This window comes from Gopherus flavomarginatus, chromosome 3 (genome assembly GCF_025201925.1).
Source record: "Gopherus flavomarginatus isolate rGopFla2 chromosome 3, rGopFla2.mat.asm, whole genome shotgun sequence".
In the NCBI taxonomy this organism is placed as follows: domain Eukaryota; kingdom Metazoa; phylum Chordata; order Testudines; family Testudinidae; genus Gopherus; species Gopherus flavomarginatus.
In genome coordinates, this window is record NC_066619.1 from 105979750 (window position 1) to 105999205 (window position 19456).

Below are 19456 nucleotides of genomic sequence, written 5' to 3' on the forward strand. Positions count from 1 at the left end.
ACAGGCTCAGGTTCTTGGTGGTGGCTAAGGTGCATATGCTGACACTCAGGAGGAATGTGTGCGCATGTGTACTAAAGTCATTCCTTGTGCTCCTTCTCCCCATCTTGGGTGATCTGTATGCAGGACTGGTCCCCTGGCATAAAGCAGAGTGCCTGGTTGATAATGACCCCACGGGGTTGACAACAATGAGGGACTGTAGGGCACAGGGAAGCCCTGGTCCCACACCCTTTCCTCCAGTGATGCTCCTTATTACACCGACAGCTGGGAAGGGGATAGCATGGGAGCTGCTGCGCCACTAGAGAATCTCCCTAGTCTGGGAGTTATTGACAGGTCTGACCGAGTCAGTGTTGCTAGGGCTGTTCTGCACCAGTGCCATGGTGCAAAGGGGACACAGCACAGTGGAGAATCTGACCCACAAGTCAGAAATGGAGATGGCTTATTAGGTCACCTAGTCCTTCCCCTTGCCAGTGCAAGATTGTTCCCTGAAGTGAGTTTTCTAGTGCTTTATCCAGACTAGTTTTAAATGTTTCACTCTCTCTCTCTTTTTCCATATAGTCAACTAGTTGCCCAATTTTAATCTTTGGGACTCTAATTGTTTTTAACTCTGTCTTTATTTCTCCCTCAAAAAATCAAGAGGCACTGACAAAGAGAAAAGGACTAGACAGAAAAACAGGAATGAAAAAAAAATGACAAATCAAGCTGAATTGAACAGCAGAATCTGTATTGCGGGTTTCTCCCCTGCCCTCCATAGATGGACAGAAACATGATAACAAATCACAGCAAATCTTGAACTGCATGAAGGGAGAAAGAAGAAAATGAAAATGCTGCAGGATATGTTGGGGGCCACAAGAGTTCTGGTCCACTGAGAGTATGCTGGTCTCTTCTAATTAGAGTAAACACTGAGGTAAATTCCCAACAGAAAAAATACAGCTGTAGCAATACAGGTTCCTCAGCAAATGAGAGGCCCCTTGTATGGATTCATATCATTTAGTTCTGTATGTCAGAAACAGGATATCTAATTCCTTGTGCTGGGATGGTCCATTAATCACACTCTTCAGAAAGACCTTTCTTAGTTCACAAGAGCCCAGCACACTCCTGGGACTAGTACGGTATCATGCTGGAAGCCATTAGAGAAGGTCTCTGGTTTGAACACACAGAAACAAAATTCACTGGGGAGAATTTACTTTTCCTCTTTAAAATCAAGATCAACAATGATGCTTAAACGAAAAAGATCCACTCAGCTGTGCGGTCTTAGATGGAATGAGATAAATGAGAAGACAGATTACACAGGGCTCAGTAAAAGGGGGGAAAAGAGGTTTCACATCAAAAGTCAGGAAGACATAATAACCCATCTCCCCAAAGAGTATCCCTGTATGTCTGTGATTGTCTGTCTGATCTGACAGAGAGAAAAGGCAGATGCGGATCTTTTCCAGAGCTAGGTGGAAGTTACCCACACAACCATGACAACCACATGGGTACAAAGGAATCGCAATGAGCTACAGATGCGAACTGAATGATACTAAATAAGTCAGGTGAAAGAATCAGACAAATCACTGTTTATTTTCTCTATCGAGTACTATAAGCACAGGAAAACCAGTGTATACTGATTCCATGCAGCAACCACGTCTTTTGAATTTTGTTTGACAATTTGTTAAAACTAAGGGGTTGATCCAGCAGAAAATATCAGTGGTTGTCTAACCCAGGCGAGACCCAGAAAGTAACACATGCTGGCTCTGTAGCATATCAAATGCTTCAGGAGACAGTTCAGATTGTTGCATAGGGCCAACTCCCACCCATACAGTCCAAACTGGAAGACTGGGAAACTTGTGAAGCTGTCCCATCTCCAGTAGCCTAGCTGTCCTTGTCCTAGACTCTGCCCTACCACTGGTGGTAGCCACAATCCTGAGAAGAGGAGGCAAAGTCTTGTTTATCTTTTAACATAATAATTAGAAGAAACTCTAACTGATGTTGATTTGCTGTGTGGTACTAGGGATATCATTGAGTTTCAAAATGGACAAGATGGTATATACCCATTTAATAACTGCATACAATGCCGAAGAAGTGCATAGCACTATCAGGACCAGAAGTGGCTGAGATGGTAAAAGAATTAGGTTGCTAGTGTAACACCGACAGACCCTCGTTGCCGGTGCGTGGGATCAAATGTGGGACCTCTGGAGCTTTGTCCATGAGCCTCTACAGCATGGCTGTTATCTAAGGCTGTAGAGCAGACTCATTAATTGCTCTCTCTTTAAGTGGTCTCGGTGCCAATAGATGGGATAGAACACCACACCCAGAAGGTGCGTAGGTTACACTGACACTGTGCTTAAACCTGCTGGCTCTGGGGTTAGGTAGGTTGTGCATCCCAGCTGGTTGCCCTTCACTTCCATTGAAGTCAGTGGGAATCAGGGGAAGGAGGCTCAGCACATCAGATAGGTGCTTAGCATCTTTCAGGAACAAAACATAACAGAAGACCACCAGTTTTATGAAGATTTGGGAGAATGCATATGCTCACATCTGCCCCGGGGGAACCAACTGGTTACTTCCTCTTTGACAAACAGTCACTACTGATTTGTTTTCTCTAAGGCAGAAAGGATGGGAGGCCCCTGTAATCAATTCTTACCCCATATTTCTCTGCTTTTTAAAACTGTTTTTGTAAATCATTTATCAAAGTGGTGCACATGTGTGTGTACAAAGGCACCGGCTGTTTAGCTCCCTGATGAATAACTGCACTTTGATAAAATACTATATTGATTTGGGAAAAACTGCAGCATCCTGAATGAAAATCAACAAACAACCTAACACTTGAAGCACAAAATGAACTGTGTTTTGGAACAATTAAATTTTCAAATGGCCCTTCTCTAGCATCAAATTGAAATATTTAGGCTTTATTTTACATAGTGCTGAGCTGTCCTTTGAGTCATCAGAACAAAATTTGCCCATATCATTAAAAAAAACCCTATTTGGTTTTTGCAATGTGTGCCTCTGCAATCTATTTATGTCTGTTATAGATCACAGTAATCTGACTGCCAGGACTGTACTAAGTTTACATCAGCAGTTGTGCTGTTTAATCAGCAGGCATTAACAACTCATCCTTTCCTACCCATCAGATAGTTGTCAGTGTACGATATATGGTCAAGTAAGGATGTCTGCATTCTAATAAAATGCCCAGAGACTTTATGGAATTTGTATGTGTGCATGTGTGCGTTTGTGTTCTTTTTATGTATAATCCAAACCAGGGGTTGCATCATTCTGCACTCTCTTTTGTCTAGTCAAGTTTGATCTGGCATGTTATGACCTAACTCAGTCACCACCATCCCTATCATAAAAGTTCTGAAGGATTTTTCTGCATCATCATCACAAATGCTTTTGAAAGTGCCAAATCCCAAACCATCAAGTTTGATTTCTTAATGGCAAACTGAACATTAAAGTCTTATATTAAGTAATATATAAAGGGGGGGGGTAGGGAGTGAGCCACATCTGGCATATGTAATTTTGACCTTTTAATGTTAATAAAAACAAAAATGGCAAGACTCTTTAGTACAAAACTTTCCTTTCTAGAGTTACAGTTCTTTAATATTCCTAATTATATCTACAATTGCAGAGCTAGGGTGTGTAAGAGACTAATTGCTGTTCCTAATGTGTATATGCAGGAAAAACAATTTAAGGTCATCATTTAAAATAAAACAACAAGAACAACAGACTTAATAAATAGAGATGCTGAAGGCTTTCAATTGTATAGTATAAAACAGAATTAGAGGCTGATTCCTTTAATACCTTTTCCTTCCTTGGAGGAATGAATGCATGGCCTTTGAGCCCCATGGATTGCTCTCCCAGTCCATTTTTGCCCTCAACTTCCCTTAGTTTCAGAGGTCCCCAGAGTGGGGCCAGCTGTCTTTCTGACAGAGGAGAGCTCCCTCTGGTGCCTGTCAATGTCACTTCTTAATCAGCCAAAGGAATCACCAAAAAACAGACAGGAGGCACCTTACTGACCAGAGACCAAGCACAAATCTTTGTAGTGGTGTCAACCTCTGCTCACCAGGAACAAGGGATCAAGCATGATCACTGGGGCGACTATTAAAATGGACTCTTTAAAGTGTCTTTGAACCTAAGCTTTCTCCAAGTCTAAAATAAAAAGCTATCAGGTTCAGGTGACTGCTTGACTCTCAGTAATGTCCCCAAGGAATGAACCAGCATGCAAATGAATGGAATGGAATGGAATGAAATGAAATGGGGAAGAGGGAGAAACAAATCACTGCAATGAACAATCTACATCACACACACACACACAAAAATCAAGCAGGCCAGGGAAGTTTTGTTTGTTTTTTCTTCCCCCAATTACATTACTGAAATAGGCCCTTTTTTGTTACTATGGACTTCATGAAGACAAGCAAAACAAATATTTTTGAGGGCATTTTACTAAAGTTAATTAGCAAGTGTTCATTAAGTTGGTTGTAACTGTGACATTGTGCAGTCTATATGGTTTTATAAAAATATGGTAATGAGTGAATATAATGTAACTGGAATATGCTTCATGCAAAAGGTCTCTTGTACGGTATCATTACAACGCTTATAGTCTACTGAGTGTGATTATCCTATTTTATAAATGTACCACTCTTGTATCTTGGACTAGAAATATGAAATATAACTCTGAGGGCCTATTGTAATTATGCAAAGTGTGGGCCACTAATGGTGGTTTGGAATCTTAATGGCTCCCATCAACCAGGACAACTGATTGGGGCTCAGTTTGCAAGCCAGTCTTCCTGTGAGTCAGACTGGGAGGAATGAAGGCTTGGGGTTTTACAGTGACACATGACCATGTTACATGAACTGGAATCCATCTTTAACCTGGTGCTTTTCCAGTGGGGGGAGAGGAGGGTAGAAACCCAGAGAGAGGCAAAGGATTCCCGCCTTATGCAAAAGATATATAGAGGGGTGGAACAGAACAAAGAGAAAAAGCCATCATAAAGAATCTCCTAGCTACCACCTGAGCTGGAACAAGAGCTGTACCAGGGGAAAGAATTGTGCCAGGCCTGGAAGGTGTCCAGTCTGAGGAAAAAAACTTACTGAAGCATCTCTGAGGGTGAGAGTACCTGTATTCAGTTTGATTAGACATAGATTTGCACATTTTATTTTATTTTGCTTGGTGACTTACCTTGTTCTGTCTGTTACTACTTGGAACCACTTAAATCCTACTTTCTGTATTTAATAAAATCACTTTTTGCTTATTAATTAACTCAGAGTATGTATTAATACCTGGAGGAGGAAACAACTGTGCATCTCTCCCTATCAGTGTTATAGAGGGCGAACAATTTATGAGTTTAGTCTGCATAAGCTTTATACAAGGTAAAATGGATTTATTTAGGTCTAGACCCAACTGGGAGTTGGGCTTCTGAGTGCTAAAGACAAGCACACTTCTGTGAGCTGTTTTCAGCCTGCAGCTTTGGGGCAAGTAATTCAGACCCTGGGTCTGTGCTGGAGCAAACAGGAGTGTCTGGTTCAGCAAGACAGGGTGCTGAAGTCCTGAGCTTGTAGGGAAAACAGGAGCAGAGGTAGTCTTGGCACATCAGTTGGCAGATCCCAGGGGGGTTTCTGTGATCCAACCCATCACAGTAATATTCTATACAAGGCAATTAGTACATATTCAGAACCCTGTGCAGAGGGACAGCACCCCTGAAGATTCATGTAACCCTACCACAGCTGTGATTGATAGCAGGATGTCAGCATCACCATCATGGGAATGCACCCTTATCACCCACCTAATTTTGCTTGACTCCTGCCAGGCCCATTCCCCACACCTCAGTAGCTCAACTCCCTCTCCCAAGTGGCTTCTCTCTTCTTCATAGAATCATAGAACTGGAAGGGCTCTCGAGAGGTCATCTAGTCCAGTCCCCTGCACTCAAGGCAGGACTAAGTATTATCTAGACCATCCCTGATAGGTGTTTGTTCAACCCGCTCTTAAGAAATCTCTAATGATTGATATTCCACCACCTCCCTAGGCAATTTATTCCAGTGCTTAACCACTCTGACAGGAAGTTTTTCCTAATGTCCAACCTAAACCTCCCTTGCTGCAATTTAAGCCCATTGCTTCTTGTCCTATCCTCAGAGGTTAAGAAAAACAAATTTTCTTCCTCCTTCTTGTAACAACCTTTTACATACTTGAAAATGGTTATCATGTCCCCCCCTATCCCCCGCCCAGTCTTCTCTTCTCCAAAACAAACCCATTTTTTTCAATCTTCCCTCATAGGTCATGTTTTCTAGACCTTTAATCATTTTTGTTACTCTTCTCTGGACTTTCTCCAATTTGTCCACATCTTTCCTCAAATATGGCACCCAGAACTGGACACAATACTCCAGTTAAGGCCTAATCAGCACAGAGTAGAGCAGAAGAATTACTTCTCATGTATTGATTACAATACTCCTGCTAATACATCCCAAATGATGATTGCTTTTTTTGCAATAGCGTTACACTGTTGATTCATATTTAGCTTGTGATCCACTATGACCCCTGAGATCCCTTTCCACAGTACTCCTTCCAAGGCAGTCATTTCCCATTTTGTATGTGTGCAACTGATTGTTCATTCCTAAATGGAGCACTTTGCCTGGGTCCTTATTGAATTTCATCCTATTTACTTCAGACCATTTCTCCAGTTTGTCTAGATCATTTTTAATTTTAATCCTATCCTCCAAAGCACTTGCAACCCCTCCCACCTTGGTATTGTCTGCAAAGTTCTAAGTGTACTCTCTATGCCATTATCTAAATCATTGAAGAAGATATTGAATAGAACCGGACCCAGAACTGATCCCTGTGGGACCCCACTGGTTATGCCCTTCCAACATGATTGTGAACCACTGATCATTCCCAGACAGTAGTTATTTTCCAACCAGTTACGCACCCACCTTATAGTAGCTCCATCTAGGTTGTATTTCCCTAGTTTGTTTATGAGAAGGTCATGCAAGACAGTATCAAAAGCCTTACTAAAGTCAAGATATACAACATTTACTGTTTCCCCCTATCCACAAGGACTCAAATTTACCACTCACTATTACAAAGTAAAAGAAACCAAAACAATTATTTCAGTACAACTCCTGTAGGATTTGCATGCAGTTGCGTCCTGCAATTCAGAGCAATCAGTACCTAACAGTAAATGTTTGCATACCTGGGATTATAACAAGTTTACTAACTTGACTCTTCTAAATGAAAACATTTTCAGCCAATCTAATAAAGATTCTAGGAGTGTTTCAAGAGATAGCAAGCCCCTGAACTAGAGCCCTTTTTACTACATTTTCACTTAGCTCTGTTTGCACAAGAATTGCTTTTCCAGGAAACTAAGTCAGGGCACTCAAGAGAGGACACCCCTTTGTGAGCAAAGCTGGCTGCTGTGACTCTAGGGCCTTTAATTGGTTTTTCAGAGATACATTAGCTCTACACATTGCAGGCAAAACACTCAGCGCTTTTGTGGGCAGGAAAGGTTGCGGGCAAGCCTGGTTTGGTGTGGAGATGCCTGCATTTGTATATTCTGCCTTCTGCAAAGTTAGTCTTAGGGTAAGTCTAATAAAGAGAAAATCTAGCAACTAAAGATTTTTTAAAAAGGACAAATTAAATAGCAAAGAATTATGGAGCAGGGTTTGTTGTGTTTGAGGATAACTGTTGGATAAATACATGTTCATCTAGTCTGCTCTTACATTTACTGTGAGTAACAACTGAAATTGTCTACATATTTAAATAATGAAGTGTGAGAAGGATTTTATTCCTGCTTCAAGGGCCTGATCTAAAGCCCAGTGAAATCCTTGGAAGGATTCCCACTGACTTCAAAGGGCTTTGGTTCAGGTCCTATATGCAAATTTCTATGCAACCTTAATGAGAAATATGCTAAAGTGCCTCCATAATTTTCTGTGTATTGTGCAGCACCAAGTACTTTATCAGCATTCATCAAATATCTCCTTATCTTGTTTCTTAGTCTGCACGGAACAATTCCCTTTTTCATACTGTAACACAGGGACATTGTTGAGTCAAATTTGGCCACAAATTTACCAGCAGGTTTTGTGAAGATAAGTCTTTACATAACTTAAGACCAATAGACAAGTTTCCCTGCATTTATTTATTTTTAATTCCAAATGAGTGTATTATAAATAGAAAACAAAGCCATAACTTTATGTTGGTACAACTGGAGCCCATACATAGCGGCCTGGTGCTAGGGAAAACCTGAAAGCATTATGGACTAGAGACACAAGATACCTTCCATTGAAATCAATGGCAAAATTTCTATTAAGGTCAATGGCAAGCAGGAGCAGACTGTAGAAGCTAACTAAGCATTTGCAAATACCACCACTTAGCTCTTATATGGCATTTCTCATCCATGGGTCTCAAAGCACTTTATAAAAGGAAAGGAAGATTTATTATCTTCATTCTACAGATGAGGAAATGGAGGCATGGAGAGGTGAAGGGACTTGTCCAAAACCACACAACTGAGCAGTAGCAGAGCCCGGAACACAATCCAGCAATTCTGATGCTCAGTTCAGCGCCCTGGACCATGTTGCTTCCAGCTATTATATTTGAATCAATCATCGAAGCTGAATGAAATTCCCAACCACCAATAAATAATGAAAAGTAAATTAAATCTAATGTTATTTTGGCTTTTATAAGTGAGGGTGTAATTTGTAAAACAGGAAAGGATTTTTTTAAATATATAAAACATTTTAAATTGAGAGAAGTCTTTTGAGTTGGTGACATTTAGGGGGTTGAACTGCTCTCTTTAAACTATTCCTGCCTTTGACCAGGAAGATATAACTTAAGCTTGTTTTCCTTTGGCTCTTTGTTCACCAGACACTTTTGGTTGTGGGGTCTGGACTGGATTAGGGGCTGCTACCATGCTGAGAGAGACAGAGGACAGTACTCTAGTGCACTGCTCCAATCCAATCACCTATCACATTTTCCAATTCATACTTCCAGCTGCCACAAGGTCATCAGCATTAGCTTAAATCAAACATCCTCTGTCTCTAGGTCCCCAGATGAAAAATTTATGGAGTCCTGGACATGGTACAAGTTTTACAGCTTTATGGACGAAATCCTTCAGGTTTCTCTGACCTACTGAAAAAAAGATTTTATTTTATTGTAATCCCCAAATGTTCAGTTTTGTGTGCGCGTTTTTCCTACAGAATGTGTGCATTGCTTCCAGCAATGTGTTTTGTATTACCTGGAAGAACAGAAAAGCACTAATGGGAGGAAACAACTCGATTCTTATTGCCAGTGCAACACAAAACAGAACCTCCAAACAATACAATGGCTTCTCGACCAAAGCCATCCTGGTTACCTTGGGGTCTTGGAGCCTAGTTCTCTACTCTGTTACACCCATTTTACACTTTCAGTGGGGCTAAACTGGTATACAAACAGCATAATGAAGTGAAAACTCGCGCCGTCGGTCTTTTTATTTTTTTCATGTCACAAAATAAGTAAGCTGCTTGGCTTTCAGTTTATACTAGACAGCATCCAAGGAAAGTAATCTGCCCTCTCTTGCCATTAGTCCATCTTTTCTGTGTAAGACACACATGGCATGTGTGTTCCTCTCCATAAACTCAGTCTCCTTCCCAAAGAGCTTCCAGTGAAACTTTTATAATCTATTTATAAAGAAATTCAGAGAGGGTGCAGGAAATAGCCTTCTCTAAGCCCTAGATATAAACATTTCCTGGCAAAGGATGCTGTCTAGGAAAGATCCCTGTGGTTTTTCTGCTGTACCAACCTGGTTTCACTTTGGGTTTTTGTTTTTAAAAAGCCATGTTTGAGCCACCTCACCTTGACTGTGAAGTCTGCACTGAGAGGCCCAGATATTCTCAGTATCTCCTTGTCCGGAAACTTCTGGAAGTCGATGCTAGAATTGTCCACCAGGAAGGAGCCTGTGGAGCTGAGGCTGTTTTCACCCTTCACACCTTGTAGAGTCTTGGTTTCCAAATCTGATAACCATAAAAAAGACTAGCCAGAGGAGGCAAGAATGTGACAGTGACAAAATAATACCACCATGGGGCTGGAGTGTAATAAATAGTAAGGGAAAACCAGGCCCAAATTAACCAATATGCACTCAGTGCCTCTCGGGGGGTGAGGGGACAACCACCAGATTTGTGTGGCTGCCATCGGAACTGAGCAAAACTGATTGGCGTTGCAGCCTTGTACAAAGGGTCACAGAGCCACTCAGGTTTGGCCTGGATGCCCCTCCATCATGATGGGGAAGGGTGGAGGGGGGGATTGGTCAGGACAAATTTGAATGAGTGGCATTGTGCCAAGTGATCCAAATCCAAATCTCAACCTAGTGACTTCATCTGTGCCCCACTGTCTCAAATCTTTGCTGAGGCAACATCTCATTCCAAAATAAAAAAAGATCCTGGATTGACCTTTTCTCTCTTACTTCTAAAAATTTCCTCTCTTGGCTTAATTCTAGCTTTATTTCCTCTCACAGTTTAATTCTATTGAAAAAGTTTGCTAGGTTGGGAATGAGCATGTATGCTAGGAGAGAAGGCAGGAGCAAGGGAAGAGGGAAAGTCATTTACAGGGAAAGGAACAACAACTACACTAGAGCAGGCCAGGAAAACCCAACGGCCCACTTAAAAATTATGCATTTCAGAGGACTTGAACTTTTAAAAAAAAGTTATGTATTTTTTGTTCTAGTTTATAACCTGTAATTTGCTGGTCATTATTCACAGCTCTAAATCTAAACAGCTATAAAAAGATTATTAAGTAACTACTGCTGTCTCAGCACAAATAGCAGATCATATACTGGGATTTCCAAACACACCCTTTCCATTGTACCAGGATGCAAGCACTTTGGCGTGATTGCCTATGCATTTCAACTCTGCTATTACTAGTGCTCTGTTAAGGTTGACATATGGCTTGCTGTCTCTTACTGGGGTCTATGCTGTCAGAAAGTTGTATCCACACTTACGGGAAAAAAACCACTACAGTATTTTGTAATTGCCCCATATGCTACATCTTACCAGTTACACCACTGAGTGTTTGGGGCTATTGTTAGAGAATACTGCAGCATTTCCTTCTATAAATGCATGGGCAGCATATTCAGCTCACTTCCATTTTGATCTATCTTCAGTGCCACTGCTGAAAAAGAGGCAGGAGGTGGCTGGCTACTGCATAGGTATGAAAGAGAGGGGAAGAGTGCAAAGAGCTTTACTGCCCTGCCCTGTGTCCTTTCCCACAGACCGGTCAAAGCTGTGTTCTGAGTGCAGAGAATGTTCTCTGCTTGCACACTCTGGGGTACATGGCACTCCAAAAGGTGCAGGGAGGAAGCAGGGCCACCGTCCCCTCTACCGCTCCTGCCACAACAGCTGCAGATGTTGCAATCATGAAAGGGTTAGTCTAGTCAGTGGGCTCATCCCCTCTGGGGCAGGGTGACTCCTTAACTGCAACATTTGGCTCTACACATGTGTATCCTTTTTATTCTTCTCATCCTAGATAAAAAGAGCAAGAGATTTGCATACAAACAGAAGCATGTGCTAAACCCATGAGCAGTTTGATGACAGAGCTCAGCAGCAGGGAAGCTTGTTCTCTAACCTTCTCTGTATCACTGCAGTCAGTGGGATTTCTTTTTTTTTTAAACAGAAGTTTGGCATCGAATGAGTCAGCCAAAAGATGAATACACAGAAATGGTTGAAAAATTGTGGAGAGACAGAAAGATTCTGAGCCTCTGGCCTCATTCTACTCTCAGATGCATGTGCAAGTCCACTGATTTCACTGGGATTGTCCAGAGCACCCAAAGGCAGGATTCTGTCCCATGTTGAAATCAGTGATTTGAGAGAAAGAAACCAGACATTCCTGTTGTAAATAAAACACCAGAGGATACCAAGGTTCTTATAAAGCAACACCACACTGGCTTTTTCTACTTACGAAAGTGATCAGGTCCTTTCAACACTAGACGAACGTGCCTACTTCCATAGGGAACAGCAACAACAGTATCTTCCGCTGCAGAGAAATGCAAAAATGCATTGAGTCAGTAAGCAAAGGAAACCCTCCTATCTCCAACCAAGCACTGAAAGAGCTGTTCACGGGAAAATTAAAAGCCAAGCTTTTGGTACCATAACTCTTCTGCTGCCACTGCCCCCCCAAGTCCTGACAAAAGGCAAAGGTCAGCAGCAGGGAAACTTGTCCTCTAACCTCCTCAGTATCTCTGCAGTCAGTGGAATTTTTTTTTAAAACAGAAGTCATCTTAAAGGGACATTCACATTCTGACCTACTGATTTTATTTATACTTCACTATTACTCAAGTGTCTAAAGAGGGACTGACACTTTTTTATTTCACCCAGCCTCCAATTAAAACAAAGCATATCTTACTCTTCCAAATTATTTTGGCATATATATTTGTGCTGAATTAGGGAAGTATAAAAATATTCAAATGTTCAAAGGAAAAAGTTAAAACACTGAACTCTAGAACTCCCTGTTTGTTCACATGCCACATGATCCTCTCCCAGCTGAACCCCCAAAACCCTTTCCCTTCCACATGCCTTAGCATGCCACGTGATCTCCCAGCTAAACTCTGTAACGCCTTCCTGTCTCACAGCACACCCTACTAAGGCATGTCCCTACTATGGTGGTATAATTGTGCGTTCCTTTCCATACCACCCACAAAAAGCCATGGTAGTACACGTGCCCATTAGACCTGCAACAAAAACTGGCTCTTGGGGCCTGATCCTGCACCATTGAAGTCACTGGGAGCTTTGCCACGGTGAAAGCTAGTTTGCGCCCTTAATGAGTCCAAGGTAGTAGTCACTAATCTGTTCTCTCCTGCAGTTTACATGCTACTCTTAGATCAATGATGCTAAAGAACCAACTATCTCAATAGCATCTTGGTGCTCTGCAGAAGTACAGGAAGGGAGAGTGTTGTGGCTCCAGGCAGCAGATTCCCCACCTTCCTTCTAATCATCTGCTAAGCCAGGCAGACAGGAGAGTGCTCAGCTACACTCAGTAGCAGCCTCAGGCTGTTCCCTCCTCCTCTTTCTGCTTCCTGTCTCCTTCCCTCCTCTCGAACTTGATGCTGACAGTTGGGGGACAGGAATCACAACAGTGTTGCCCCCCTCAAAGCTGAAATGTGAATGGGAATGTTCCCTTCAACCCCCAATAAAAATAATTCCCTGGTTGAATCATGTGACTCCCTTCGACTAGGAGCTATGAGGTCTTGCTTTGAAAGCAGCAGGGTGCTATTTTGGCACGTGAAAGCAACACAGCCACTAAGAGGCTAGCTTTCATCGGAAGATCTGAACTGTCACCGGGACTTTCTGAACAGTGGTCAGACATGGGCAAGGAAAATAAAAAGATTTACAGTACTCAGGCCCAACCCTGGATCCTAGAATGATGAGCATTTCTATTAAAAACAACCGATCGTGAAATAGTTAACAAGGTCAACATTTTAACTGTCATTATTGTGGTTCAGAATCAACACCCTGTTGTGATGACTAGGGCAGTTCAAACATCTCTTAGAACTATTATGTCTGTCTGCAGGCTCAGGAAGATGATGTGCTCTGTTCTCTCTTCTGTTTTATTCATAATCATAACAGCCAAAAAGTTATCCACGGTATGACACTGCCTCACAATGATTTCCCATAAAGGAAAGCTTTGGGTTCTTGGTAGATATATTTAAAATGTTGCAGACAGTGGGGAAAAAAGGTTGATGGAGCTTTTAAAACTACATCTATGAACATTTTTAGTACAAATGTATATTCATAAAAGTTAATGGACTGAGAGTGCTGAAAATAGAAAGTCTCTGTTTATTCATAGGTCATGGAAAGTGCAAGCAAAGACAAACTCTCCATTTTAGCCCTCGATGTGCTCAACTCTGCCATAAAAGGGGTCCCCCTCCATGATTCCCCACCCTTATTCTCTTGCAAAAAGTGATTCAGTGTCCACACTACTGTATGACCCTCTGATGACCAGATATTAGCACCTCTGTCAAATTCAGTGTATAGTTATGGAGTCTGTTCATAAGCCAAGTTAAAAGTCTTGTAACTCAGTTCACTGAGTCATGTCACCGTCTAGACTTGTAGGTGTAAGACCAGTTCAGTATTTACAATACTTTCTATCTAGCTGCCTGATCAATAGGCTGTAAATCTCATCTGGTCCAGACACCACAAAACTGTTCCCTTTTTTGGCCCAGTGCAGCTTTCATAGCATGAGTGAAACCCTGAATAGAAGATACAGCTTCCATTTATGATTGGTTGGAATATCACTAAAGAAAGCTTTCTTCCTAGGGAAAATATTTGGGAGCCATTAAGCCATAATCAATTTAGGACTGTCAGAGCTGGGAAAAAGTTCAGCAAGCTTCCCTGCTGATGTCCTAAAAGATCTTTTATTAGCTGATGCCAGTGTGTTTTTGTGGAACAGTGGCCAAATAAGAGCTGACAGTACATGTAGTGCATGGCGAGGAGAGGTGGAGTAGAAAGCCGGAGGAGGAAAAGATAGGGATTCTTTTATACAGTAACAATAGTAAGTTCATTCAATTAAAATTGGATTATCCAAAGCCTGGTTAATTAGAACACTTTCTTATCCAAGGTTTGGATATGTCCCTAGGGGTTTGCTGAAACTATTGCCCAAAAGCTCTCACAAATACTCTAGGACCAGATCCTAGAACAGCACAAGTCTGAGCTGGGATCCAACAGTACTGGACTGATGTCTTCTGCAAAACAATTGTACAGAACCCTTAGGCTCCGCAGGGCTAAAGCTCCAGTCTCATGGAGCTCCTACACTTTGCAGAAGAGAAGCTGCAAAGCCAGCTAGACTTGGTGAAGCTGGCTAGTGTCTATAACCGGGAGAGCAGCCCAGAGGATTTGAAGATTGTGTTCAGGGTTTCCTGAAGCTAATTAGTTTTCAAAATCTGCTGGGATAATTTTCTCTATTACCCTAACCCAAAATAATCCAAGGCTTCAGGTGTCCTCAGAGACTTTTAGAAAATTGAAGTTAAAATGGTCAACTGTGTTCTGTAATGTATCCTGCATGTGTGTGTCTGGTATCATTCATGACAGCAAACACAAATTTCTTTCATTTTTACCCATAGGGTCTTGTTCAATTATTTGACCAGCTATAGATTCTTACCTGCTTCACTGTGTATTAACAGATTTCCATTACTCTTGTTACAATAATGTTTAAGGAACCCAGCAGCATAAGTATATTTTCTTGCATGAGGTTCATGACTATGACATATAGTTTCCCTGCTTATCCAGTTTTCTGAGTGGGTTTCAGAAAACAGAATATAGTGTCATGTTTCCAAAAATGTTAATATTCCCTTTACAAATGTTATATTTTAAAAAAAATCACTAGACCTCCCCAACTGTATTAGAAATCTTACTGTTCAGTAGCTCACACTGACAGGGTTCCCTTTGTTTTATGAGTTTTGTGCTGAAGAAAATAGAGAAAATTGTCCCAGCAGATTTTGAAAACTGTGATTAGTGTCAGGATACCTTGAACACAGTCTTCAAATTAAAGACCTACTAAATGTGCCATGGAACAATTGGAAAATATTATTGTTTGAAGACCACCCAGCTTATATCGCATAACTTCTTTGCATTCTTTCTCTCTCCATTTTATTACTAGGGATATAATTCACCTGCTCTTGTTGCTTATTCTCCATGTGAAATCATAGCACACTCTTTGTGAAATGGCATCTCTCCAGGGGATTCCTTATTATCATAGCACATCCTGGAAAGTCTCAGCTTATGCAAAGCAGCAATATGACAGTAGGGCCATTTCTTGGGGCTTCCTCCCTCATCCCCAAGAAGAGACATGCAGCAGCAAGAGACATGCAGCAGCAAGACAGTAGGGCCATTTCTTGGGGCTTCCTCCCTCATCCCCAAGAAGAGACATAGTGGGAGTGGGAGAACACCTGGTGACTGAACCCTCAAACAAACAATATGGAGAGAAGAGGGTCAACTGGCTGCCCTATGAAGCTGAATGGAGAGAGGGTGGGGAAGAATATGAGGCCTCTGGCTCCTTCCTCAGAAGATACATAAAGGTATTGTGAAGAGGGAGCCCTGGTCTGATGGGTGAAGAGAGACAGAGGAATTGTGGAGGGGATACAAAAGTCCATGATCCACCCAAGTCTTGATGTTTCAAGAGCATGCATAGAAATCCAAAGTCAGATCAATTCTCCTGGCTTTGAATTTTGATGAAAAAAAAGTCTGTGCAGTTCTATCAACAATACTCATGCTTAAGGGCAGAATCAGACAAATAATTACCCCCTCCCATTGTCTAGTAGCATTGTATTGGGATGAGGGAGCTGTAACTACATTTGAAGTATGTGAGAAAGACAAGGTATATAAAGTAATATCTTTTATTGGACCAACCTCTGTTGGTGAAAGGTACAAGCATTCCAACTATACAGAATTCTTCTTCAGGACCTGAAGAATGAATGGGCTCTTTTGTACCAAAATCTTTTAATTATCTTAATGGGTGAAAAAGGGCATCAGCACAGGTGTTTCTGCTGTAGAAAAATGCAGGAGGGAAATCAAGGACACATCTTTTCCTACCCTGCTTCATTTCAATTGCTGATGCCTTTGGCACAGATATACCATCCCAATAAATGCTGAGGAAGCCATTTCTGCGCACGTCCAGACTAACCCGTGGCATCGGCGGGTTAAAATTGATTGCTCAGGGATCGATATATCGCGTCTAGTCTGGACGCGATGTATCGATCCCCGAGCGCGCTTACATCGATTCCGGAACTCCATCAACCCGAATGGAGTTCCGGAATCGATACGGAGAGCCGTGGACATCAATGCCACACCGTCCAGACGGGTGAGTACCTCGATTTTAGAAATTCGACTTCAGCTACGTTATTCCCATAGCTGAAGTTGCGTATCTAAAATCGATTTTAATATCTAGTCTGGACGTGGCCTCTGTAGCAAGTGCTAACTGTTTTAAAGCTCTGTGAACTTCTTCCCTTTCTGGCACTGTCCTTTCTCCACCCATCTGCATGGTATAAACAGTGTGGAGAACAGAGCTGGATACAAGCACTAAGAGAAAATGAATTCAGTGTGACGAGCACAACAGCACGTTTGGGATCGTTTTGAGAAAATAAACAATTTCCAGCAACTCTTGGCAGACCAGAAAAAAGCCACTGCCCAATTCCTCCAGCACAGCCTGAGAAATGTGTGTTTGTAAATGTTCCAATGTACATCAAGGGTAATAAAATCATACACATGCCCAGGGGACACCTACGATGACTTCTAGCCACCTGCTTCACATATGCCGCCTACTGATTCTTCCTATCTCACGTAACAACATGGCTCAAAAGTCTTATTGCTGCCCTCAGAGCTTTCCCTGGGGGACACAGGAAAGATGCATGAGAAAAGAAACGTGTCCTTCCTGTGTCAAGCAATTCTTTTTAAAGAGAAGGCCTGAGATTAAACTGGCCACTACTCAAAACTCAGCACCCATCCCAGAGAACAGACTAAACCCTGATCCTGTGAACACTTGAGTACATGCATACATTTTACTCTTGGAATTAGTCCTACTAACTTCAGTGGGGCTATTCAGATGAGTAAAGTTATCCATGTGCTTAAGCGTTTGCAGGATCAAGGTCTAAGAGTCCAATTCTGCCTTCAGACAGGCATGCATGACTTGCACTGGGTGAAATTTTTGGTCAAATAATAAATTTGTTGAAAAACTCAGTTTTGGGGCCACTGAAAATATCTGCAAATGCTGGTTAAATCAATTATCCCCTCAGTTCTATGCATGACTCCAGTTTGTACCTCTGGAAGTTACACAAGTATATCTGAGAGGGGAATTGGGCTCTAACAGAATTTCTTAACCTGGTTTTTCTTGTCAGATGTTTGGTGGATGCTGAATGATATGGAGGGAGGTTACCTGGTAACTCGCCGCCATGTATGTGTTTCTGCCTGTTGTTTCTTGTCTTATACTTAATTGCAAGCTCTTTGGATCAGGGACTACATTTTAGTTATGTGTCTGTACAGTGTTAACAGTGTCCTGGTCCTTGATGGGGGCCTTTAGGTATTACTACAGTACAAATAAATGATAATAAAAATGCGCTATTCTTAAAATACATTTGTAAAGACATTCAGAAGTGATTTCAAGTCTGAGGACTGTGCAATCTGCTCATGAACATTTCAGAGGCGAGATTCCACTCCTTGCTTTGGTATGAATTATTACCTCAGCTCTGCCATACACAGTCCTACCTCAACAATGCCAATTCCTTCCACAGATGATTCCTTTTCCTCTTCTGTACAGCAGAAGGTTTCAGCCCTCTCCCTCCCACCTCAACTAGCACATTAAGATGCAGAAGGGCGATGTGCTAATGAGTGGTGTGTGCTGTGCTCCCTGCTCAACAAGTTATTCTCTGTCAGAGCAAAATGTTCTGCAAACAAACACCTCTCATTGTTCCCCACAGAAACCAAATGCAAATATAAAGAGCAAGATATCCAACAGGAATCCACAAATGTACATACACACTCTCAAGGGAAATTAGTGTTATTTGAAATGTTGAGATCATGCACCATGCAACATTAAAAAAAAAGAATTATAAAAATATAGACCTGGCCCGTGTAACTCCAATAGAACTCACTGAAAGAGTAAAGCAGGTGCAGGTATTGTGGGGAAAAGCATGAGCTTCCTTAGGGTTAGATTCAACTTATAGCATAAACGGCAGCATAGCTGCACCATCCCAAGAGGAGCTCTGGTGTAGAAATGTGCTGCAGAAAGACATGACAATTCCTCCCCTGATCCCTCTGGCACTGGTGGAGTGGCATAAGTTACTACTTCACCCATATTCAGGATGCAACACACTCCAGGCTATGTGCCCAACCAGCTAACCTGAGTAGTGAGTGGAGCCAACTCTCTTCCCATTCCCCACCCACTACCCTGAAAGGGGGAGTAACGGGCACAAGTCCCTGCTTTCCCACTCTCTTCCCTCTGCAGACAGCACCACAATCTGAACAGTTCTTACTTAGCCAAGAAGGGGTGCTTGCGGATGGGGATGACATGGCCTGACTACCTTATTCCCCTGCATGGCTTAACGCCTAGGAACAATCTAGCCCTTAAGAAGCTTGTGTACTTCACTAAGAAGAGGAAAGTTGCCATTTTACCCGCCTACTTGTCCCTCTGACACCTCATCACCATTTTCAGTTCAGAGGGCTTGTTCTACCCTTTGAGGTTAAAGTCAACAGCTTACGTTTATTTGCTGAGAGCTGGGATTTATACTGGCCTCGAACCAGCCGGCAGGTGGACCCATCGCCATTGCAGACCCCACAGTTATCTTCCTTGACAGTGCTTCCCAGCTGGTGATCACAACCAACGATCTGACAAGAAAGAAAGATGTGCAGTTCAAACTGAGCACCTACTGCCTGCTGGATACATCTCTGCAACTAATTACTGCCAAATTTCTCTCACATCATCTCCAGAGGGCCATAAAGTACATTAGCAATGAAAGAGTCTGAATGAATCTGGCTGAGAGCT

At 42.1% G+C, this 19456-nt stretch overlaps 1 protein-coding gene across 5 annotated transcripts in view; it reads right to left on the reverse strand.

Moving 5' to 3' along the window:
* The window catches only part of ADAMTSL1 (ADAMTS like 1), a 703248-nt gene that overhangs the window by 165733 nt on the left and 518059 nt on the right, over positions 1-19456 (reverse strand). For all 5 annotated transcript variants that reach the window (XR_007773162.1, XR_007773161.1, XR_007773160.1 and 2 more), the window contains 3 exons: positions 19173-19299; positions 11888-11962; positions 9791-9948 (listed from right to left, as the gene is read on the reverse strand). Coding sequence is in view for 1 of the 5 variants with exons in the window: in XM_050944097.1 (XP_050800054.1) it covers positions 9791-9948; positions 11888-11962; positions 19173-19299 (360 nt within the window). In the remaining 4 variants the exon portion in view is untranslated. The remainder of the gene's footprint in view (positions 1-9790; positions 9949-11887; positions 11963-19172; positions 19300-19456) is intronic.